This window comes from Tenrec ecaudatus, chromosome 1 (assembly GCF_050624435.1).
Source record: "Tenrec ecaudatus isolate mTenEca1 chromosome 1, mTenEca1.hap1, whole genome shotgun sequence".
Taxonomy (NCBI): Eukaryota; Metazoa; Chordata; class Mammalia; order Afrosoricida; family Tenrecidae; genus Tenrec; species Tenrec ecaudatus.
This window is the reverse complement of record NC_134530.1, coordinates 78863884-78888713: the sequence shown is the minus strand read 5'-3', so window position 1 is coordinate 78888713 and position 24830 is coordinate 78863884. Positions and strand designations below refer to the sequence as shown.

General features: G+C 53.5%; 1 protein-coding gene across 1 annotated transcript in view; it reads left to right on the top strand.

Annotated features, from left to right (window-relative positions):
- The window catches only part of GLIS1 (GLIS family zinc finger 1), a 291490-nt gene that overhangs the window by 187562 nt on the left and 79098 nt on the right, over nt 1-24830 (top strand). Inside the window, exons 2-3 of the mRNA XM_075556390.1 lie at nt 4991-5174; nt 10552-11443. Coding sequence (XP_075412505.1) covers nt 4991-5174; nt 10552-11443 — 1076 coding nt within the window. The remainder of the gene's footprint in view (nt 1-4990; nt 5175-10551; nt 11444-24830) is intronic.

Sequence of the window (24830 nt, the reverse complement as noted above, 5' to 3'; positions counted from 1 at the left end):
CTGCTGGCTGCTCCTGGGCCGCAGGGAGGCGGTGTCTGGGCCCGAGATGTGGAATACGTCATTTTCCCTCCTGGCACTGACTTGGCAGCTTTCCGTGTAAGTTAAAATTCTTGTGGGGAGCCGCTGTATATGAGGGGCCACTTTATGGCCGAGTCATTACGGGGATTTGCTAATCTCTCTGGTGAGAGACTGGAGCCATCGGCCTCAGCTTTGCTGCCTGGGACCTCATCTGGCTTATAGGTCTCCCGCCCGGTGACTACTGCACCCTGGGGACGTGTCCTGATTGTAGCCTCGGAGTCATCCAGCTCTGACCCCTCCAGGGGTGCTTCTCCCACAGGGTCCTGCCTCCCTGCCCGTCCTGAGCACGCACAGACATAGGCGAAGACACATTGTCGTTGTCATCATTATTGCTCCTGTGCGTACTGTGAGCTAGGTGCCAAGTCAGGAATATTTACTGTGTTCCTAAGCTCACTTAATCATCCCCACAGGCTGGGAGGAGGTGAGAGCCCCATTGTGCAAATAAGAAAACAGGCTCGAAAGGACAAGAATATCACTTCCATGCCCAGCCCAAGGGCTGCCAGCCCCTGCTCTGCCGCCGATTAGCTGTAGCGTGGTCACGGCCAGGCGTGGTCATGGCCCTCTCTGAGGCTTGGCTTGTTCATCTCTGTGTTAGGCTAAGTGGCCTAGAGAAACAAGCTCAGTGACACTCCCCTATGTCCAAGACAGAGTTTCAGATCAAAGGGAGGCAGCCCACCCCAGCCCGACTCCAGGTCTCTAGGCCCCTCTGTAGACTCGCGCAGCTGCCTGCTGGTGACGCAGCATGGCGAGGCAGGGAGATGGCCAGCCAGTGGGGGCAGATTCGGGTGGCTCCAAGGTGGTTGGGGCCATGGCAGGGTGCTGACAGCTCTCAAGGTTGGGTGGCCCACATGGAGCCACCCCTCAAGGCAGGCAGAGTTCCAGCTGAGGGGCAGGGGGAGGGGCAGAGAGGTGCCCAGGTTTACCCTGCTTATAAGAAGGCCACACCCCCACGGAGGCACTGTGAGGCTGTGGCCGGGCTGACAGCTTGGATTCCACCCCTTCTTTGATACAGCTTCAAGCCGACATAAAATCCTCTCACAGCCACAATCCGCAAGAAGAAGAGAGGGCCTTTCGTCAAGGTTTTCTCACCAGCTTGTCAAGATGCACATGTGATCTCACCCTTGCAGCCCAAGAGGAGCTTCCTGTACCTGGGAAAGCCAGGTCCAGCTCTCCTCCTATCCCCTTCTTGCACAGAGGGAGCTAGGCCTCCTGGGGACCAGCCACTCCCCAGGGTATCCCATTCTTGGTCCCAGGGCAGCTAAACTGCCTTTCCCCCTACTCCTTTCTCTTCTCAGAGAAACACTGCATTCTTGATCATCAGAGGACCCTGTGGGCACAGTGGGTTACACATTGGGCTGCTAACCTTCAGGCAGCAGTTCAAATCTACCAGCAGGACTGTAGGAGCAAGAGGAGGCTATCTGTCCCTGTACATCTTTGCAGGTTCAGAAACTGCATAGAGCATTTCTACCCTGTTTCATAGAGTCGCTGAATTGGAATAGGCTCGGTGATAGTGGGTGGGTTCTTTAGCAAGCAGGAATGGGGACCCCACCCATCTATATCTTGTGGTGCCCTTGGGAACAGTAACAGTGAAGCAAGCAGCCAGCAGGCCAGAGGGTGGTGAGTTTTCCTGGCAGGGCGAGTCCTGTGGTGGACGGTTTGAATAATACCCACATTGTCCCAGTGGGGCGGCATCTCAGGGGTCCACACCACAGCCCATAAATGGACTTTGAATCAGCACTTTGGACGAGTTCCGCCTGGTCCCATCGTGGCTGGTGAAGTGAAAGCAGACCAGACTCCAATGAGTAAAACGTGGGTGAACTGGAACAATGACCAGATGGGGAAAGTCCTGGGCAGACACCCTGCTAGAAACCTCGTCTTCCACTTAGAACACAAGGGCAGTGGGTGCGTCAAATAGCAACCAACCCTCTTGACAGACAAGCCTGGAAACAAAGATGGCAGCTGATGGGCCCGCTTTGAATGTGTGACACTCTCCCCAGCCCTGACCCTAATCCAGCCGCTGACCTAAGCTCCTGGAAGGACTCACTGTGCCTCTTGGAGTCTCCTGTTTCAGGCCTTTGACCGGTAATTGTTCCCATTTCTGTTAGTGTTCTGGTGCGCTCACAGCTTACACATCTGGGTCTGTCCTGATGTCCTCGCATCAGTCATGATGGAGTGGGTTGGAATCCTTGAGAACCCCAATCCTTCCAATCTTTGAGGGAGCAGGGAGCCTGGGCCAGAGCATGGCATGGGCTTTGGGAGACTTGGGCCTGACCACCCCGCCCCTGACCATGGCAGCATTTACTGTGTAACTATGGGCGACACTGGGCAGCTCAGAGCTCTGGGTCCCTCTGTGGGATGGTGGCCAGTGTCTGGCCAGGGTTCTTTCAAGGTCCCTTCAGAGCACCAGGCAATGTGCGCTGTGATCAGAGAGACTTCTCTCCCCCCTCCCCACGTGGACTTGTTTACTGACAGCAAGTAACCCTCTGCGTGTCCCCAGTGGAGAAGAAAACCCCGTGCCCCCACTGTGGATGGAGGAACCTCCAGTTCTTTCTGCAGCGTGATGCTTTTACTTCTCTGCTCAGCCCCTGCGCTCTCTGGGTGCCACTGGGAAACCTCTGAGTCTTTATGGTCGCATCTCTCAAGGCATGGTCCTACCCAGCTGGCAGCATTTCTGCACAGATTAACCTTGAGGCTCAAAGGTGGGGACGCTCCCTTGGAGGTCCCCAGTTACTCAGCACTTGGCTGAGAGGCAGCAGGACCAAACTGGGGCGTTGAAGTCTGCAAGACCTGGGTTTGAATCGTAGCCCCACTTCTCACAGACCCTGGTTGTCCGCATCTGGAAAATGGTCGTGATAAGCCTCCTCATAAGGGTGGGCATTCGTGGGCAGCGCTGATCCATGCTAAGGCCTCCTGTTGCTCCAATTGTCCCCCTGAGGAATGGACAGGACTAGTAATCATGGGCAGGACAGGGGCCCCAGAGGATTGTGGGAAAAAGGCCCTGGCCAAACAGTCCCACTCAGTGACGAAGCTCTCCCTGCCCTAAATGCTATTCACGGTCATAAAATTATCAACAGCTATGGGAGGCCTCGTCCCAAGGCTTGCCTCAATGGGACAATAAAGTCACATGCAGAAACAATTTGGGCAGTGCGAGGCACGCCAAGCCAAGCGGGATGAGGCGCACAGCAGCCTGCTCTCGTTAACTCAGCCACTCACATTTGTTACCAGAGATTGCTTCTTAATTAAAATATAGCCACATTACTTAAAAAAAAAAAACACCCAAAAACTTGAGAAGGGCTGGCGGAGTGAGCATGGCTTGCCGCAGGACCAGACCCAGGCCTCTGAGCAGAGGCTCATTGGAGCCCGCTCTGGCTGCTCGCTCTGCAGAAAACCGTGCGGTGCCTCCCACACGAAGGCCTGCTGGCCCGGCCAGCACCACAGGCAAGGCATGTTCGAACCAGTGTCAAGCCTTGGCTGAAAGGCTCCCTCAGGGTGGACCTGCTTCTTAAGCTGGGGCTTGCAACCTCATCATTGGTCACGTAACTGAATGTGGGGTCATGAAAAATGAGGCTACAGGCAAAGGTTTCTGAGTGCTCAATGGCCAAAAATCAATTCAAACTCAACGTGGTCATGAATCCGAGGGGTGTCTGGCAGCACTGGCCTGTGCAGCAGTCTCCTTTATCCATCTCAGGTGGGTCCGCCCACATGCAGATATGCCCACGTACGGGGTCACCACAACCCGAGGAACTGAATTAAAGGGTCACAACATTAGTAAGGTCAAGAACCACTGTTTACCAGTAACAAAACAGCCCCGGGAAATGTGCCTGAGAATAGCCATCTCTTGCATTTCCACTATATTCACAGAGTGCTTCCAGGGCCCTCACGTCGTCCACCTTAATCTTCACCAGAGCTTTGTGAGCTTGTTCAGCTGGGTTTACGTGGGAGGCGTGTTGCTGTTGGGTACAATCAGGCCACTCCCGCCCCACGGCTGCCGCCTGGGAAGGGTCCTGCGGCACGCACAGCCGTTGCTACCTTTGGGCCCATTGTTGTAGCCAATGTCTCAACCCCTCTCCTGCAGGGCCTTCCTCTTGGTTTTGGTTTTGTGCTGCCCTCTGCTTCACCCAGCGTGATGCCCTTTCCCAAGGACTGGTCTCTCCTGAGAACAAGTCCAAAGTACACGCGACGGAGTCTCTCCGTCCTCACCAGGATAAATCACTGTGCACTGTTCCTGGGGTGCGATGCCATTTGGAAAACTGTGTGGATTGGGCTTTGGCAATAACAGTGACCCAGAATGCTTAGTAAGCGCCTGGCCAGTCACCAGGGGACCCCACGTGTGTCAGAGGACGAGAGTGTCCATGGAGTTTATTTTCTAGAAGACCATCACCACGCCCTGTCGGCGCATTTTGAACCGGCAACTTTTCTTCGGCTGTGCCGCAGCCCTGGTGGCACTGTCAGCTAAGTGTTGGGCTGCTAACCACAAGGCTGGTGGTTCCAACCCACGAGAGGCTCTTTGGTAAAATGATGAGGCTGTTGGCACCCTGGAAGTCTGACAACCTCAGAAACCCTATGAGCTCCCATGGGCTCCACGGTAGTGGTCTTGGTTCTAACTCTGCTTGCTGGGCAGCCTCGACTCTGGACTCACCAAGCCCAGCATGCTTTCTTGCACGATCACGTGTAATGTGAGCATGAGACCCCTGTGCTCCAAGAGGGTAGGGTTCTGCCTTGTTCACCAGGGTCTGGTGCATGGAGACGGCTTTGTGTTGTGTCATACTTAGGGAACCAGTGAGCCGCAGCAACGGCCTCTGAAATGGAGGGATTATGGGACTCACTCCAGCAGGGATTCAGTTTATAACGGGTTTAGGGGTGCTCTCCTTGCTCATTGGCTCTCCCTTTCTCCCCACCTTTCTCTGTCCAGTCAACGGGAGCTACGGCCACTGCACCTCAGGCTCAGAGAAGAAGAGCCTGCTGGACATGGACCTTGTTGAGGGCCTCAGCCCCACCTGCCGCCAAGGCCTGTTTCTCCCCACGGGAACCCCACCGCTCCGTGGGCACCCCCCAGCCTGCGAGAGACTGCTGCATTTCCCCCACCCTGACAACAGGTATGTGCCCCTGTCACCGCCTGAGACTCTTCCCTGGAGGCCCAGACCCCAAGGGCCTCAACCCTGGCTCATGGGACACCCAGGGAAGCTGAGGCATGGGACTGGCCAGAGCCTGGTCGCACAAAGATGGCTGCCTAGTCCAGACCCCCCACGCCACCTCCTATGCCAGGGCCTCGCAGGACATGCTAAGGGGGCTTTGTTGAAGTAGGCTTTTCCCTGCCAGGCTGAGGTGACTTAGAGAGGGAAGCCGGGACTCTCGTGGGTGGGCTTAGGGAGGAAAACCTGCCTGAGGATTCTCCGAGTGTCAAATTCAGGGACACTTAGAAGGGACAGGGTTCTCTGTCCAGGCTCGTCATTGTCGTCCCCAGGAAACATTGCCCTGCAGGCCCCCACCAGTGACCACCGTCTTAGTGACCTAGTTCCACACCTCGGGCAGACCACAGCAGGCGTGTTTAAAGCACGGGCGTTTCTGTTCTGAAAATTCAGAGGTCTAGAAGTCTGAGTTCACACTGTGGCTCGGGGAGAGGAGGTCCGTGCACATCTGCTTGGGCTCCTGGTAGCTGGGGTGATGCTGGAAGATGCGTCTGCCTCTCCACAGCTGGCCCACCTCTCTGCCCTGTGGGTGCCTCTGGGCCCACTGTGCTCTTTTTATGACTAGAAGATTTAGAATCCCCCCTACTCCAACATCACCTAATGAACAGAACAAAGGAAGCATGTTTCCACACTGGCTCCTGTTCACAGACCCAGGGGCCAGGCCTTCCATACAGACCATTATCCCACCCAGTCATCACTGGCACCTTTCAGCCACATCCACTTCTAGACAGGTGTTCCCTCTGATCGCATAGTGGGCTCAAGCCTGCCTCTGACACAAGCAGGGCTCCGTGTATGCCCACCCCCTCCCTGGGGCCTTTCCCACTGGGAGGGCTGCTGACCTGGCTGGAATTTATTACAGGGACCAGAGATTCAGAAAATGGCCAAGTTGCCCACTTGTGGTTCATTCATTCACCTGCCATGTACCAAATGCCAATTGTGTGCCAAGCAGGTGACCTCTTCAGAGTATTGAAAAGCAAGGATGTCACTTTGAGGGCCAAGGTGTGCCTGACTCCAGCCATGGTATTTTCAGTTGCTTCATAAGCCTGTGAAAGCTGGGCATTGAATGAGGACGACTGAAGAAGCATCGATGCATTTGAGTCGTGGGGCTGGAGGAGAATATTGAAAGTCCTGTGGACTGCCAGAAGGACAAACTGATCTGTCTCAGAGGAAGTACAGCCAGTGTTCTTTAGAGGCAAGGGTAGCAAGGCATAAGTCTTGCATACTTACAACATATTGTCAGCAGAGACCGGTCCCTGGAGAAGGACATCCTGTCTGGTAAAGTGGAGGGGCAGGGAGAAAGAGGAACACTTTCAAGGAGAGGGATGGGCCCAGTGGCTGCAGCAATGGGCGCGGGCCTAGGAGTCATGGCGAGGACAGCGCAGGACCCGGCACCTAACACACCTTTACAGGAGCAGGTCGCCGCCTCCCATCTCCCAGAGCAGCTGCTGGGCTCCCTTTCATTTGCAGCTGGAGCACTTACCCAGGGCACCAGGAGCGCCCCACCGCCCCCCCCCCCCACCCCGGTATTGTTCAGCAGCCATTCAATGCATTTACCCTTGGCTATTCCTTTAGGCTGTCCCCAGCTGTACCCACGGAAGTCCTCTCTGTCTCAAGGTAAAAGCCCATGGTGACTTTGGGACGCTGAGGAAGTGGTGGTTTTCTGGCAGATGCAATCAGGACCTCATACAGCATGGCTTTGGACAGCTGAGAGCACGGCACGGTCTGTAGCAGGCACCCTATGCCAGCACCCATCTCAGTTACTTGCACCCTGCTACCCAAATAGCCAAATTGGATCTGACATTGTTTGTTAGGTGCCGTGGCGTCGGCCCAACTTTCAGGGTTTATCTGCAGAGCAGAACAAAGCTTTGTCCACTCCCGCCCACCATCCCAATTGTCACCGGCGTGCCCATTGTTGCAGCCCATATCGGTCCATCTCACGGAGAGTCTCCCTCGTTCTCACTGCCCCTGCACTTCACCAAGGACGACGACTTTCTCCAGAGACTGGCCCCTCCTGCCCACTCGCCCCAAGTCTCTGAGAAGACGTCCTGCCCTCCTAGCGGCTCACGAGCATGTGGGCTGCGCTGCCTCTGAGACAGACCCCTGCGGTCTTCTGAAGGCCGATGGCACTGGCGGTGTTCCACACCAACCACATGGTCAAATGTGGGAACTTTCCTCTGATACCTTTAGACTCTCTCCTCTTCCTGAAGGAAAAGGAGGCGTTCCCATCTGTCGATCCTCCCCCCAGGCTCAACCTGTACCTTCTTCCCCCTGCTTGCCACCGCTTCCCGAGCCAGGCCATTTGTCCACTGCCTGGGTTTCCACAGCCTCCCCTCACCACCTGACTCTCATCCTGGTCACTGCAGCTCCCGCATGCTGACCGCTGTGTGCCCATCACATCGGTGTCTCACCACAGCACCAGGAGGCCCAGGCCCCACGCCTGGTGACAACCACTTGAGATGCCTTCAGTCACTTAGCCCCTAACAGGCACAGGGAACCTGGGCCCAGAGTGGTGAGGGTTTGTAACAAACAGCAGGCCCTAAATGACTCCACCATGGTTAGGAGACTGTCTTGTGATGTGAGTTCAGGTCTGGGCTCCCTGGGTGGTCCTTGGGGGCAGCATGCCGAACCTCTCTGATCCTCATTCAGATGGGGAGGGAAACAGTGAGTAAACCAACCCTCCACAGGGCTGGGAGGGCCCTGAAGATGTGGCTCCTCCTTGCCACTGTCTGCCGCCACCCCTGCTACCCCTTCTCCAGAGGTGCTGCCCATGCTCACATCTTCAGGTATCAGCCCATGGAGACCTTCCTTTTCCCTCTGCTCCCACCATGCGTGGTGCTTCACTGTCCCTGCAGGGCTGCTCCACCGTCCCCACTAGAAGGGGGAGGTGCTGTCTGAAGCATTGCTCCATTGTCTTACCATTGAGTGCAAGCCCATGAGTCTTGTCAATTATCCCAACGTTGGCAGCCCCTCCCATGGCCAGGAGGATGGGCAGAGGATGTCCAAGCTGCAAAGGAATGTCGTGGTCCATGGTCCGTCACCATCATCTTCCAGGAGAAGCTGGCCGTTCCCGGCAGCAGACCGTGGCGGGGCCCCTCGGCTTCTGCCTCAAACATCCCTAGGGTCAACATCCTGCTGTGGCCCCTGTGCAAACAGCTCTCCTACAGGCAGAAATGTTGGCAGTTTGGACCCACCCCTCAGGGCCTCGGACAACAGTCGTGGGGGTCAATCCCCTACAAGTCATCCGACGGAGCAGCTCTCCTTGCACATGGGGTCTCCAGGAGTCAGAACTGACCTGCAGCCACAAGAAGCCACGGCAGGGATCCTCTCCGTGGTCAAGCCGTGGCTGTTTTCTCGAGAGCAAAGCACGGGAGGCACTTGAGCTGCTCCCTCCCAAGCCGGCTTGGCCCGGGAAGAGTGAGGGGAGGCCCGCATCTCGCCTCAGCCTGGTCTGGTGTGAAGTGAGCAGAGCTTGGCTAGAAACCAGTGTACCACGGATGTGATGAGGTTAACAGCCTTGGTGAGCCTGGCCCTGCCCATCGGCATCACCCTTGCTCTCACGAAGAGGGTCAGTCTGATGCCGCCAGCGAGGAGGAGAGGGACCCAGAAGACAGAGCAGCTTACCCAAGCCTGCACCACGGGGACATGGCTGGAACCCAAGTCTTTGGCCTCTCAGCCCCTGCCTCCACCTGACCTGTCTCCCTGCTCCCGCTCCCTCCTTCCCCCGCTAAAAATTACAGCTTCATCTAATTAACGAATCCATCTCTTGGTATCTGGGCTTAAAATTCTAGGATGTCTCCTGAGTTTTCCCTTGACTACTCCTGGGAGTTCTTCTCATCCGTCAAGCCCCAGTGCACTGACGTTAACAGTGGGGCACTTCCAGTAACCTTGACAGGATGAGCACGTTGAGCAATTCAAACACATTACCAAAAATTAAGGGACATGCAAGTGGAAGGGAAAAACAAGCTGAGTCTGGATGTCCCTCGAACTATTCATCAAAGTAGTCTTCCCACAGGACTCACTGGTGTGGGGCGTGAGGAACAGTGGCCTCCCACCCAGGCAGCACATCAAGTAGGAGGTCCTGCCTGACTACCAGGCCATGGTGGAGGCCATGGTGGAAACTCACACGCCCCTGTCTACCCACTGCCGGCCCCCTTCAGCCACTGGCCTGCACACAGACATGGACTTCTCAGGTCGTGAGGAAGGCCAGGCCTTGGGACAGGGCAGGATGGCAGTTATGACCAGATCTTTTAAAGACGATTATTGGGGCAAAAATATCTACCCTAAAGCATTCACGGAATCGATAAGGCCTGCATATTTAACTCAGTGATGTGGGTCATGTTCCTCATGTTGTGTAACTTTCCCAAATTATCCCACCATAGGAACATAAACCCCATGTCCCCTAAGCAAGTGACCCCCTTTCCCTCTTCCTCCTACCCCCCGTAACCAACCAGAAGCTTTGGCCTCTAGATGTTGGCTTGCTTCGTGTAAGTGAACTCAAATCGGGTCTGCTCTTTAATGGTGTGTTGACCTGCAATTCATGCAACCGTATATGTTCTTTGCTGCAGCCGATTTATTGGGCTCAGCCAAATGGTGTGAGTAAGATCACCCTTCAGAAGGAGCCTTTGTGGTGCCGTGGGTTGAGTGTTGGCGTCTGTCGGAGAGGCTGGCTGTGCCACCCCACCAGGGAAGGTCGCGGCAGTTCTGCTTCAGGACAGATTCACAGCAGGGAGGGCTGGTGGAGCAGCCCCACTGTGCCCGCAGGGTCACTGTCAGCCACGCGCCAGGGCAGTGGGTTTGGCTTGGGTTGGAATACTCCTTTTGCACGTCTAGAACCAGGAGCCTTGGGGGATGTACTGGGTTACATGTCGGGCTGCTAGCGACCAGGGCAGCAGTCTGAACCCACCAGCCTCTGCCAAGGGGCAAGATAAGGCTCCCTGCCCCCAGGAAGAGCGAGTCTCAGGGACCGCAGGGGCAGATCTAGTCTGTGTCACAGGGCCAGCTCGATGGCACTGAGTGTGTTTGTCTGTTTGTAGATGGCGATGATCAACAGCTGGCCTTGGGATGAAGGATGAGGCAGTGACCCTTCTGGGCTTTCTTCTCAGCACATGCCCTTGTTCAGACCCTGCCCTTCTCGACCCTCTCTCCCCCTCGTCTCTGGAGCCTGTCTGTCTCAGCCTCCCACCCTGACTCCAGGCTCCTCCATCCTGCAGTCTTCAGGCTCCCTCCCTGGGCCTCCACCCCCCACCCCCACCCTCACATGAGCTCTCTGGCTCCTGTCTTTCAGGTCACCCAGACCCCAGGCCACGTATGTGAACGGTGGCCTCCCACCCACGCAGCACATCAAGCAGGAAGTCCTGCCCGACTACCAGGTCATGGTGGAAACTCACACGCCCCTGTCTACCCACTGCCGGGCCCCTTCAGCCACTGGCCTGCACACAGACATGGACCTCTCCAGCCGAGGCCCCGTCAACCCTGCGCCTGCCTGCTACCTTCTGGGAAGTGAGCCCAGTGCTGGCCTAGACCCTCCCCCAGAGGCCCATCTCCCTGAGGGCAGCCTGAAGCGCTGCTGCCTCTTGGGCCTGCCCACCACCTCCTCGGCCTCCCCGTCACCCTGTGTCTCCTCCGAAGGCCTCCACATCACCTCCAGCATCCGCTCCTCCCAGACGGCTCTGGTCGCCTGTGTGAATGGACTCCGGAGCCCCCCTCTGCCAGGAGACCTAGGGAGCCCCCCTCGGCGGGCCCGGCCTGGCCCCGCCACCATGGAAAGTCACGAGGGCACTTTGCAACTCGAAGCTTGCCGCAAGGGGGGCTACCTGAAGCAGGAACCTGTGGACGAGTTCTCAGAGCTCTTTGGACCTCACCAGCAGGGCCTGCCACCCCCCTACCCGCTGTCTCAGTTGCCCTCCAGCTCGGGCCTTGGAGGCTTGGGGCTGGGCCTGGTGGGCAGGGCGGTGGGCGGGCGGCAGGCGTGCCGCTGGGTGGACTGCTGTGCAGCCTATGAGCAGCAGGAGGAGCTGGTGCGGCACATCGAGAAGAGCCACATTGACCAGCGCAAGGGCGAGGACTTCACCTGCTTCTGGGCTGGCTGCGTGAGGCGTTACAAGCCCTTCAATGCCCGCTACAAGCTGCTCATCCACATGAGGGTCCACTCCGGCGAGAAGCCCAACAAGTGCATGGTGAGTCCCTGCCGCAGGAGCCCGCCCGCTCCTGGCAGAGCAGCACCCTGGGAGAGCGGCCCAGAGACTCCGGAGAGGCGACTGGTCAGGATGATCAATGCACAGGACTGAGGGGCCCCATGCACTCCCCAGGTGCCAGGTACCCTCCTGGGGTGCTGCATATGCCTTTGTGAGTCAGGGCAGCGGGGGTCATGGGTGCCAGCGGTCAACGCCCACAGTCACTATGGGCACAGGGACCCCCAGCATGTCTGGCTGGCCAGCTCTGGGCTCTGATTTCCCTGTGATGGAAATTTGGGAACACAGCCTTAGATCCTGGCCTCCACCTAGCTGCTGTGCCCACCCTCTAGGTCCAATGGCTTACCTGGGGAGGTACCTGCCTGGGGCAGAGGTGGTGCTCTGCATGTATCAGAGCATGGGCCACCAAGGCCGTCCCGGTATTCCAAACTGTTAGGACATTGGAAGAAGCAGTATATCTGCTCTGAAGGAGCCAGTGTCCTAGCCAAGGTCATACCCAGTGTCCTGGCCAACACCAAAGCCTTTCACGTTTTCAAACGTTGGGCCCTGCCCTCATGGAGCACACAGTGAGGGAAAGCGTCTCATTGAGACACACGCACACTCTGGAGATACCATGGGCTAAGCCTGCGTCCCTATGCAAAGCCTAGGGCAGCACACGGAGAGGGCGGGCAGCAGGCAGGAAGCATGAGCAGCCAGCAGCTTCAGCTAATTCTCCTGGGGACAGGTGTTGCTCTTGGGGTCCCCTGTGCTTGTGGAGCAGGGAGCTGACCCTTTGACCGATGTAACTCATCAGCTTTAAGGAGGCTGCACCTCAAAGGGTGAGGCGTGTGACAGGACAATGGCAGTAGGAGGGGCCCCGGCTGCTGTTTGGAAGAGTATGGTGGGGAGAGGCTGGGTCGAGCATCCTGAGAACTTGACTTTCTCTTCTCCCGTTGGGCTGAGAGAGTCGGGAGGAAGAGCTGGTGGCTGGGTTGGTCCCAGGGTGTGTATGTGTGTGGGGGGGGAGGGTGCTGGGGGGTGAGTGGGAGGGTGGGGGTGAGGGTGAGACCTGGTTTGCTGATGGGTAGGTCCCTCCCCGGAAGGGGATGTTCCTCAGGCCAGGCAGGACTGCTGGACACTAGGCTACAGAGGAGCCTTTGCCTCCCTTGGAGACCTGACAGCTGACAGCTGCTAAACCTCAAGTAGCCATTTCTTCTCTGCTCTGGGTAACTCATGGCCTGAGCCCTGGCATGATGTGGCCAGTGGCCTGCTCACCGTAGAGTCACCTGTATAAACACAGCAGCAGGAATGGACGCTGGGGCTCTTGCAGGCAGTGTTGGATTGTGCCATACGCAAGGGAAACGGCCTTGTGCTTACTAACCTGTAGTGAACAGTTTCCCCTCTTTCCTCTTCACCAAAGCTCCACATTCTGTCTCTCCCTCTCCCACACTAGAGCACCTTTCTACAGGATCAAAGCCTCTTTTCAGAGTTACAGTCCCTGACAAGCTCAGTAAGCAGAGTAAGCCCGGGCTTGCTTGCGTTTTACTTACTACCTTAGTGACGGGGTACTCTGTCCCTGCTTCAAGATTACGTCAGCCAGGGACCAGGTGACTCAGGAAGATCTTAGGATCTCTCTCTTGGGTTATTCCTCCTGGGCCAGCTGGTGAAGTCTACACCCAGCTCTGGGATGGGGCTGGAAATGAGTGGCACACTCTAGGGTGGAGTCCAGAAGGCTTCCTGGAGGAGGTGTGCCCCCACTCTGCCTCCACTCACCCATAATTGTGCTCAAACTTCACAAACATCCTGTCAAACCCAGGGGTTGTAGAGGCAAGGAAACAAAGGGTCGGTCGACTGGTTGAACTCAGAATGAGCCTGTCCACAACTGAGCAACACTCTGCCATGTCCTGTGCCAGCCTCACAAGTGTTCTGAGGTGTAAGCCCATTGCTGCAGCCACTGCCAACCTGTTTCATTGAGGGTCTTCCTCATTTCGCTGCCCCTCCACTTTAGCAAGCATGACGTCTTTCTCCAGGGATTTGGCTCTTCTGATAACATGGTCAGTGTACCCGAAATGAAATCTCACCCTCTTTGCCTCTCTGGCTGTAGTTCCAGTACAGACCTGTTCATCCTTTTCACAGTCTTTGGTACTTAAATCCTTTTCTCTTACACCGTAGTTCAAACCCATCCATTCTTCTCCGGTCATCTGTATTCAATGTCCAATGTTCCCACGCATATGAAGTGATTGAGAAAGCCATGCCTGGGTCAGGCGGACCTTAGTCCTGAAAGTAACATTCTTGCTTTTCCATACTCTAAGGAGGGTAGCACTTCTCCCAAAGCAGTGTTGTGTGATCTCTTGACTGTTTCTTCCATGCGCATTGATTGTGGATCCAAGCAAGATGGAATCCTTGACAGCTTCAGTCTGTTCTCCATTTATCGTGATGTTAATTATTGATCCAGATGTGAAGACTTTGGTGTTCTTTACATTGAATTGTAATTCACACTGAAGGCTGCAATCTTTGATCTTCATCAGCAAGTACTTCAGGTTCTCCGTTTCAGCAAGCAAGATTGTTCTATGTGTATATCACAGGTTGTTAATAAGTCTTCATTCAATTATGATGCCTCGCCCTTCTTCATAGAATCCAGCTTCTCTGATGATTTGCTCAGCATACAGATTGAATAGGTGTGATGAGAGGATGCAACCCTGACACACGCCTTTCCTGACTTTAAACCATGCGCTATCCCCTTGTTCTGTTCACACAACTACCTCTTGACCCACGTACAAGTTCCACATGAGCACAGTGAGGTTTCTCCGGATCCGCATTCTTCTCAGAGTTATCCATGGTTTGTTAGGATCCACACAGTCAAATGCCTTGGCATATTCCATGGAACGCAGGTCAACATCTTTCTAGTGTTCTCTGCTTTCAGCCCACAGCCAACTGACATCAGCAATGATATGCCTAGCTTCTGAATCCAGCCTGGACTTCTGGCAGCTCCTTGTCAATGTACTGCTTGCAACCGTTGTTGGATGATCTTAAATATAATTTTACTTGTATGTGATATTAGTGATATTGTTTTATAGAATCTTTCAATATTACAACTCGAGGCTTGAATATTTTCTTTAGTTCTTTCAGTCCAGGATATGCTGAGGATGTTCCTCCTTTTTGGTTTTCTGTATCTCGATTTTGTACATTCCATTAGAATCTTTGGCTTTGCCTTCTCGGGCTGCCCTTTGAAATCTTCTTTCAGCTCTTTGACTTCATAATTTCTTCCGTTTGCCTTAGTTACTCTATGATTAAGAGTAAGTTTCAGAGTTTCTCCTGACATCCACTTTGAATTTATCTCTTTCCTGCCATTTAATGACCCTTTACTATATTTATTTATGATTTTCTTGAAGTCATCCCAGAGCTCATCGGGTCTTCTGTCATTTGTGTTTGATGTGTCAAATTTGTTCTTGAAATTCAAGTGGGATTGACTCAAGATCACATTTTGAATCTTGAGGACTTGTTTTAATTTTCTTCAGCTTCAATCTGAACTTACAAATGAGCAATTGATGGTCTGTTCCACTGTTGTTCTCTGGCCTGGTTTTAACTGTTGATATTGAGCTTCTCCATGGTCTCTTCCCACCAAACTCAAAACCAAACTCACTGCCATTAAGTCAATCCCGACTCTCAGTGGCCCTAGAGAACAGGGTAGAACTGCCCCCTGTGGGTTTCCGAGACTGTAAATCTTTATGGGAATGCAATGCCTAGTCTTTCTCCCACTCTCTTCCCACATTTGTCGTCAGTTTGATTTCTGTGTATTCCATCCGGAGAACTCCATGTGCACAGGCATCTTTCATGCTGCCATTAAAAGGTACTTTTGATGAAGATGTCATTAGTCTTGAGTCATTCTATCATGTGATCTCCAGCTTTGTTTCTATCAACAAGGCCATATTTTCCAACTTCTCTTTGTTTCCAACTTCTGCATTTCAATTGCCAATAAATACCAATGCATCTTGATGACATGTTTGATCAACTTCAGACTGCAGACATTGGAAGAAGTCTTCAATTACTGCATCACTAACTTTAGTGGTTGTCACATAATGTGCACAGTGGTTATACTGACCGGATATCCTGGCATGCAGGCCAACGTTATCCCACCACAGACACCACTGCACTTCAAGACAGATCTTGAAATGTCCTTTTTGTCAATGAATACAATGACATTCCTCTTGAATCTGCCATTCCCGGCAGTAAACCATATACATGACTGCCTGATTCAAAATGGCCCAAACCAGTCCATTTCAGCTCACTAACACCCAGGACATTGGTCTTTATGTGTCCCACTTCATTTGTGACAACTGCCCGAGATTCATGCTTTGTATAATCCAAGTTCCAGTCAAGGTTTGCGGCAGTCTTTTCACTTTGAGTCCTATCCCCATCAGCAAATGAGCTGAGCTCGAAGACTTTTCTCCCACAGGCTTTACGCCGTCCACGTGATCGTGGTCAGCTCGACGTTGAGAAGGCAGCCCTTCCGCAGCCATAATTGGAGTGCCTTCTGACCCGCGGGGCTCATCTTCTGGCACCATCTCTGACAGCGTTCTCCTGCTGTTGCATGAGGTTTTCCATATCTGGCAACATCCCCCTGCTATCCACAATCGTTTCAGCGGCGCGTTCCACTGAACTAGACAGCCGATTCTTTCTTTACCGTCTGGTCTCCATCCGAAAGCGCTGCTAAAACCTGTGCACTTGGGGAGACCCGCCAGTCTTTGGAATAACCGCGACATTGTTTCCAGCATCGGAGCAACACACCAGTCACCACAGGATGACCAACGGCTGTGAATGCCATCGACAGAGGAGGACACTGAGGCCCAGAGGGGATTTTTCTCCCGGTCACACAGCTGGTTAAAGGGACGCATTCACACGAGTCCACCAAGTGCCTTTGAGCTGTCCAACTCTGAGTGACCGGACTTAGGGCTGCATAGACTGTAAATCCTTATGGGAGCCAACAGCCTCAGCGCTCTCCCACAGAGCAGCTGGTGGGCTTGAACCGTGACCTTGTGGCGAGCAGCCCAAGCCTTACCCTGCTACGTCAACAGGGCTCCTGCAGCCAGGACAGCAGTAGGCATGATAACCGTGAGACTTGTGAGGCAGGGCTTTGCCGCAGTCTCTCCTGGTGCAGTCCTCTGCTGAGCAGCTGCATGTCCAGGTGCACTGAGTCAGAATCTACGTTTCCACAAGATCCCCAGGTGATTCCTCTGTAGACATAATCATGATAGTGCTAATAATAACAGCAATTAAAAATAACTCATGGTTACCTACCCAGCTAGGAAGCAGCGGAGTACCGTTTGTACCCACCTTTTTCTAAACTAAAAGGCCCTGGGACCTGCCCACTGGTGCCTCTGGGGTCTCAGGGCCAGCCCTGCTGGGTGCCACCATCTGGAGACCTGTAGAAGAGACCTCACTTTGAGAGGGGCCTCCTCAGCTCCCCCCACCCCTCCGGGGATGCTGGGCCTAGGTGACCCAGGGGAACGCGTCCCTGTAAACTTATTAATTTCTTATGACAGGCCTCTGCTACCAGGCGCTGTAATAGACAAAGGAATTTGGGACCTGGAGCTTCTAGAGAACAGGAAATAGATGAGACATTTTGATGGAAGAGTAAGTGGCCCACTAAATAGCAGTTAATCCTTTTATTGTCTTTCCAGCAGCCGTTTCCACAGTTCTTTCATGAGGTAAGCCTCCCCGCCCCATCCAATCTAACACTCCAGTCCGCCTGTCCACGCAGCTGGTTTAAATTCCACCGCCTCGGCCTCTGCCTCTGCAGCGGCAGTGCTGAGAGGGGCCAGGCTCCCCTCTGCCCGGGCACGGCTGCCCGCAGGCCAGGCTCGCCCACCTGCCTCTGCCCGCCGGTCCACGCCATCCAGAGGCAGCTGTGTAATCTCTGCAATATCCGGCTGCGTTTCTTACATGGCCCAAGTTGTCTTAGCTTTATTAAATGTGGGGTCTCCTTCTGCAAGGTGATCGTGAGGCTACGTCCAACCCAAACACAGACACCATGCCTCGGAGACCTTAACTTTGTGGAGATTAATGTCATGTTTCTTCTGTTGGCTCGCCCGGCCAGTTAGGAATTCTGATGGTCTGAGGCAGCAGAAAACAGCGGACGGCGGGGCTTGCTTTGCTCCATCCGCAGCAAGAAAAGGGGAGCGCAGAAGGGGAACTTCTCTTACTTGGAAGGAAGCCTTGTTAAGTCAGTGATTGCAATAGCACCCCCTTACTTGGATGAGGAGTTTCTCTCACAACAAAGTGTAGCGACCAGCGGTGAGATCCCCCAGACCTGCGTCCCAGCTACTCCCCTGCTGCTGGGTGACCTCAGGCAGGTGGCTTACCGCTTCTGAACTATACGGTCGGTACTTTGTTGCCAAATGGGGCCATGATAGTAAGCTGCCTTTTAACAGGACTGCTGTTAGAGTTAGGGATGACGGCAGCAGAACCCTGGCCATCGATGAGTTCTGGCCCAGGGCAACCCTGTGGGCGATAGCGTGGAACTGCTTCTTGCAGCTTTCTTGACTGGAATCATTTTTGGGGAAAAAAATTAATGCAATAACACGTTTATTGAGCAGTTTCCCTGAATTGAGAAGCATTTTAGTAACTTCTCTGCCCTAGTGGCATAGTGGTTATTCATTGGGCCACTAACCGCAAGGTCAGCAGTTCGAAACCACTAGTCGCTCATGGGAAGAAGGTGGGGCTTTCTACTTCCATGGATAGTCACGGACTCAGAAACTCCCCGGGGCAGTTGTGCCCTGCCCTAGAGAGTTGCTGTGAGGTGGAGTGGACTCGATGGCAGTGAGTGCTCATCATCTTAATGCTCATAGCTTGAAGCTGTGTTGCTAGGATTAGGCTCTGGGTTCAGCTCACCTATGCTACATAGTAAGGTGTGCCCTGGGCACTCTGTGTCTTAGTTGCCTCATCTTTAAAATAAAGGTAAAAATAGTAGCTCGATTATGCATTTCTCTTGCAAATGAAAGTTGTTGCTCTATGCGAGTGCTTAGAAGAGTGTTGCCATATTGACAGTGGCAGTGATAGGGTCGCTGTAGGTCCACACTGATCATTGGAGGGAGATGTTTAAACAATGCAGCGCCCCTTACTCTGTCCAAATAACTGCATCCTGGTCTGTGTACAGGTTCCCTGAGGACAATAAAAGGAAACCAGATTCACTGCTATCGAGTTAATTCTGACTCACAGCAACCCTACAGGACCAGGTAGAACTACCTTGTGGGTTTCCAAGTAACTCTTTACAGGAGTAGAACTCCTCCTGTTCCTGTTGGCTTTGAATTGCTGGTTCTGGAATCCCTGTTCTTCCCAATGTTACCCATCATTTGTTAGGATTCACACAGTCCAATGCCTTTGCGTAGTCCATGAAACACAAGGCAAACTCTTTCCGAAAGTCTCTCCTTGTAGCCAAGATCTATCAGACATCAGCGAAGATAACCTTTGTTGCATGTCTTCATCTGCATCCAGCTTGAATTTCGGACAGCTCCCTGCCAATGCACCATTGAAACTACTTTTGATCTTCACTTCCACATTCTTTAGAATGGGCAGAGATATGGATATCTTCTAGCATTTCTTGGCCTAGACAAGTGAACGCCGCCAGTGGTGAACTCACTGAGACATTCCTTTGGTGTTCCATCAGTTCCGGAGTCTTGATGTTTTCAGTGCAGCTTGGATTTCTTCCTTCATCACCATTTGTTCTTGATCATCTGCTACTTCCTGTTGCGGTTAAATATCGACCATTTCTTGTTGGTACAGTGATCCGTGTTTTCCCTCCATCTCTTGATGCTTCCTGCATCACTGAGTATTTTGCCCATAGAATCCTCCAATACAGCAGCTCAGGCCTGGATTTTTTTCCCTCCAGTGCTTTCAGCTTGAAATATGCTGCGTATGGTCTTCCCTTTTGGTTTTCTCTTTCCAAATCTTTGTATATTTCATTACAATGCTTTACTTTGTCTTCTCAAAGTGCTTTTTGAAGTTTCACTTCATCATTTTTCTCCCCATTTGCTTTGGCTGCTGTATGCTCAGGGGCAAGTTTCAGAATGTCTTCTGACATCCACTTTGGCCTTTTCTTTATTTCCCATCTTTTTAAGTGACTTTTTGCTTTCTTCGTGTGCGGTGTCCTTGATGTCATTCCACGGCTCACCTGCTCTCCAGTCGTTACTGTTCAGTGTGTCGAATCTATTCTCGAGATGGTCTCTAAACTCAGGTGGGATCTTCTCAAGGCCATTTTTTGGCTTTCATAGACGTATTTAAATTTTCTTCAGCTTCAACTTGAACTTGCATGTCAGGAACTGGAGGTCTGTTACACAGTGAGCCAGCCCCTGACCTTATTTTGGTTAGCGATGCAGAGCTTCTCCATGATCTCTTCCCACTGATGTAGCTGATTTGACTCCATCTGGTGAGATCCACGTGTATGCTATTGGAGAAAGGTATTTGCAATGAAAAAGTTGTTGGTCTTGTCAAATTATGTCATACAGTCTCCAGCTTTGCTTCTATCACCAAGCCCATATTTTCCAACTACTGGGCCTTTCTCTCTGTGTCCAACTCCAAATACTGATCACCAGTAATGTTGAAAACATCTTGATTGCGGAATTATCACCTTCAGAATGATGAATCTGACAGTTCTTCAGTTTCTTCATCACTGGCTTTAGAGGTTGATGCATAAATTCGAGTAATAGTTGTATATAGTTCCTTATATTCAGAAAGATATTATTCTATCTTAGGGAGCATTGTCCTTCAAGATAGACCTTGAAATGTTCTTTTTGATGGTGAGAGTGATTCCATTCTTCTTGTAGTAAACCATGTGATTATCTGATTCAGAATGACCAATACCAGTCCATTCCAATTCACGAATGCCTTGGTTATTGATCTTTACACATTCTATTTCATTCCTACCCCTTCCAATAATCCTCGATCCATTCTTCGCACATCCCGCACTATGGTCATTAATGGATGTTTGCAGTGGTTTCTTCTCCTTTTGATCTGTGCCCCATCGCCCAATGAAGGTCCCCACAGCTCTGCTCCATCCAGTTCATTCAGGCTCATTCTGTCTAAGGAGGGAGGTTGTCCCGAGTCATATTGTGAGTACCTTCCAACCCAAGAGACCCACCTTCTTGACAAGAGATGGCATCAGACAATGTCCCGCTGATGTTCACAAGCTTCTTGGTGGTGAATCCCTCAGCAGCGGACAGCCTGTGTTTAGTTCCCAGTTTATTCTCAGTCTGGAGGGTTTGCTGAAACCTGGCCACCATGAATGTCCCGCTGTTATCAAAAATATTGGTGGCATACCTTCCAGCATCCCAACACACTAGCCACCACCATACCACAAACGGACAGGCAAGTGCTGGCCTCCCTTCCCTACTTCTTTAACTTCAGAGTCAGAGAAGTCTGCAAGATAAAGCTTCCCGGAAGCCAGAGTCCTTCCAGTTCTTCCACTCTGCAATCGGCTCCGAGCCCTGTGGGCCCTCTCTGTCACTTTACAGAGAGGAAACTGAGGCCCTGGAAGGGGAAGTCACTCAGCTGGCCAATGGCAGAGTAACTGGAGGCAGGCAGCACTGGAGACTCATGCTGGTGGCTGCTCGCTGGCTGTGGTGCCCAGACAAGTCACTTCGGTCAGGAACCTCACTGTATGCATCTGTAAGATGGGGCTGCGATGTTCACCCAGAGGTGCCTCTGTGAGTGGCGAACGAACCAGCGTCCACCAGGGGCTGAGTGCTCCACCCAGAGGCATTGGCGCTTCAGTTGCCAGTGGCCAGCTCCTGCTGCAGCCAGGCGTCCAAGCCCACAGCAGTCACCCTCATAAGCATGTTCCTCTGTAAGTCTCGATGCTCAGTGGAGTGGACGGCATGGGCCTACTGGGAAGATTCAGGGCTTGGCACATGGGAGAAGCACAACAAAGGGTTCTCGCAGTCCTGGGCGCTTGGTAGCAAGAAGACAGAACTTTCTCATTTCCCTCAGCTCTCCTGGACCTTCTCCTCCCCTTCCCTTCTCCACCCCCATCCCCACCACCCACCCTCACTTCCATTCACACCCCACCCCACTTTCACTGTACCCTCCTTCTGTCCCCTGCCCCCTAGTTCTCTGAGCAGGCAAGCATAGGTGTGCCAGGGGTCAAGTGCATAGCCTAGGTTAATCTTTGGGGTCAAACCCCTATTCTTTTCTCTCACAGGCCATCATCTGTCACGTGGCTTCTCTGAGCCACATTTCCTGTTAGTGAGAAGAGGAAGATGTGATGAGAACTCAATGAGCTCATGTCCAGGCAGTGCCCACCTTGTGCTCCCGGGCTGGACTCAGGGGCCCTGGGTGTTTGCTTCTTCCCATTTGGTGTGTAGAGAGTGGTCAGCCCCCGCTGTCTCAGCAAGAGCATTCCTGGGAGCACTAAGCCAGAGGGAGCAGGCACGCGGGCCAAGTTTGTGAACTCAGCACAGCTTTATGGAATATGAAAAAAATTAGGGAATAAACACACACACACACACATACACACACTAATTCTCTGAATTGAATTTAAAATAATAAAAGAGAGGGGGGAGGGAAAACAACAACTCTTGAATCTAATGCAAATGGAATTGGAAGGATTCTCTGATCGGAATGAGAAAGTCCGATACCATCACCAGGGACTCGCAGACAGTGTCTAGCGCGTGTTCTCTGAGAGGGTCATCCTGGAAATGGTCAACGTGCTGAGGGAGCACTAATAGGCTCTGTCTCCGCTGGATGCAGCCGGGCTCGCCAGGGACACTTCCATTTGCCTCTGGCACGTCTGCAGTGGCAGGCCTCACGTCTCTGCCGCCCTCTGCCTCATGGGCTTTGGGCTCAGACACCCCAAGACCCAGGGTCCTCGAGAGAAGAGACAGTCTCTGTTGCTCCCTTAAGAGAGGGACCCCAGGATCATTGTCCTTCCCCTCCACCACCCCCCATTCTTTCAGCAAAGCCTGTTGACACCCACATGGTTCCAGGTCCTATGTGAGATGCAGAGGGAATTAAGGAGATGAGACTGGCTTACATCCTAAGACTATCAGAAGGGTTGGTGATCAAGATCTGCCTCATAGAATCAAGGAAGAAACTCCCGATGATCTGCTTTCCTAAGATGACAGCATCGATGATCCCGTGGATCAGTCCCACGAGTTGGAATCAGCTCGGCACCCATGGGCCTGACCTTTGGTGTGGTTGAGGTGCAGAGGAGGAAAAGGGTCTCCCCAGGCCTGGTAGGAGCTTACGTGACCCTGGGAAATCCAGGCCATCACAGATAAGCAGAGACACTAGCACACGCAAAAACTTTGAGATGTGACAGCATTGGCCCTGAGGTAGAAACTCATAGGTATACTCCAGTGTCTCATTTGAACTATATGGGTTGGCGGGGTGGGGAACAGAAATGGAGTTTGGGATTGGTCTTCAAAGGCCTCAAAATCCAGTTTGAGGCGCTCAGATTCCGTCTCCCCTGCGAGCCATGGAGGGGACCGTGGAAGGGTTCTAAGGGGGAATGGGACACGATCAGAGTCAAGATTTAGAAACGTCTACTTGAAGGGCCTGTGGGGATGGGAGTGGTGATAGGCAGATGAAGACACTGAGACCTAGGAAGGGAGACCAGCCAGAAGGTGAGCCCTTTATTCCCAATCCCACCCAGGCAGCCAGTTTGGGAAGCAGGACCTGACTCCTGCCAGGCCTTGGGCACCCATAGGCCAGATCAATCCCAGGGCCCCGGGCCAGGGCATGGCATCTGCCCGGGGTTGGGTAGTGGAGCTGAATCCCCTGTGATAACGTGCAGTGCAGTCCCCAGGGGATACGGAGAAGGCATTCCCCATTATGGGGCTGCGTAAAGTTTGCACAACTGTTCTTTGTTTCCAGTGCGTCCCCACAGTCAGTCCCCCCCCCCCCCGCCGGGACGGGGCCTCCACTGCAGTCTGTAAGTGATTAGAGCGCTGCCTCGAGTGGTACGGCTGCCTCCTTGAGACGCATTCCTCGTGCATGGGTAACGATCCCACCAGAGGCCATCCCTGAGACTCCGTGCCCGGCACTCAGCCGTGCCCAACTTTCCAGGGCAGCCTGCTCTAGCAGCCGGCCACACACCCACCCAGCCTTGCCTAACGAGCCGGCCTGGGTGCCACTGGTGTCGGCTGTGTGCCTCTCAGGGAGGAGGTGAAGAACTCTGCAGGACTGGGCATTTCTGGGTGGCACTGGGACCGCTGGCCCTGGAGCCAGGAAAGCACCCGTTGAGTGTCTGCATCCACCAGGCCCCCTGTTTTACCAGATCCCCGAAGCATAAACTCTTGCTAGCTAACAAGAACAGAGACACCTTGTGGGGACACAGCTAAGCTCTGGGGTACAGAGTTTTGATGGGCCTCACTGCCCTAGAGAATGCACAAGACAGTGGCAGAGCCCCATTTTACAGACGGGACCGGCAAGGTCTACCAAGTGATGCTGCCTGTTAGCGTGGCCCATCTGGGAGTCCCGCTCAACCCTGAGCCTGTAGCCCAGGACCCTTCTCCTTCCCACATGTCTCCCCAAGTCCCCTTAAACTATGAAGCTGGCTGCCAGCATGTGCTGGGCCCTGAGGGTGGCGAGGCAATCTAGTCAATGGGTCAATGGGCTCATTTCTGAATAGGCTTGGTTACTAACGGACAGTTCAGAGACAGAACCTCAAGGACTTGGCCCCAGAGAGGAAAATGGGTCTGCTGTGCCTCAGATACTTCTTAATATCCCCCGCCCCAGCCCTGTCCCCTCTCCTTTCCCATTTCCGTCCCCAAAAGCATTCGAGATACCAGTCGGAGGTCTCAGAGGGGCTGCCAGTCGGACTGCCGGGGTTTGCACTTTTCCTGTTTGTAGCTGTGGAAACTGGTGCCTGAAGTGGGGTTTGGTTGATGGAAGAACACAAACCAAAATAATGAAAACTCAGCTACCTTACCACCACCTCCTCCTCCACCACCACCACCACCTCCTCCTCCACCACCACCACCACCTCCTCCTCTACCACCACCACCACCACCTCCACCACCACCTCCACCACCTCCACCACCACCTCCACCACCTCCACCTCCACCACCACCACCACCACCACCACCACCTCCACCTCCACTACCTCCTCCACCACCACAACCTCCTCCACCGCCACGTCCACCACCTCTACAACCACCACCACCACCTCCACCTCTACTACCTCCACCACCACCACCTCCACCTCTACCACCTCCTCCACCACCTCCTCCTCCACCTCCACCTCCATCACCACCTCTACCACCACCACCACCCTCCTGTACCACCTCCTCTACCACCACCTCCACCACCACCACCTCCTCCTTCACCACCACCTCCTCGACCACCTCCACAACCACCACCACCACCTCCTCGACCACCACCACCTCCTCCTCCACCC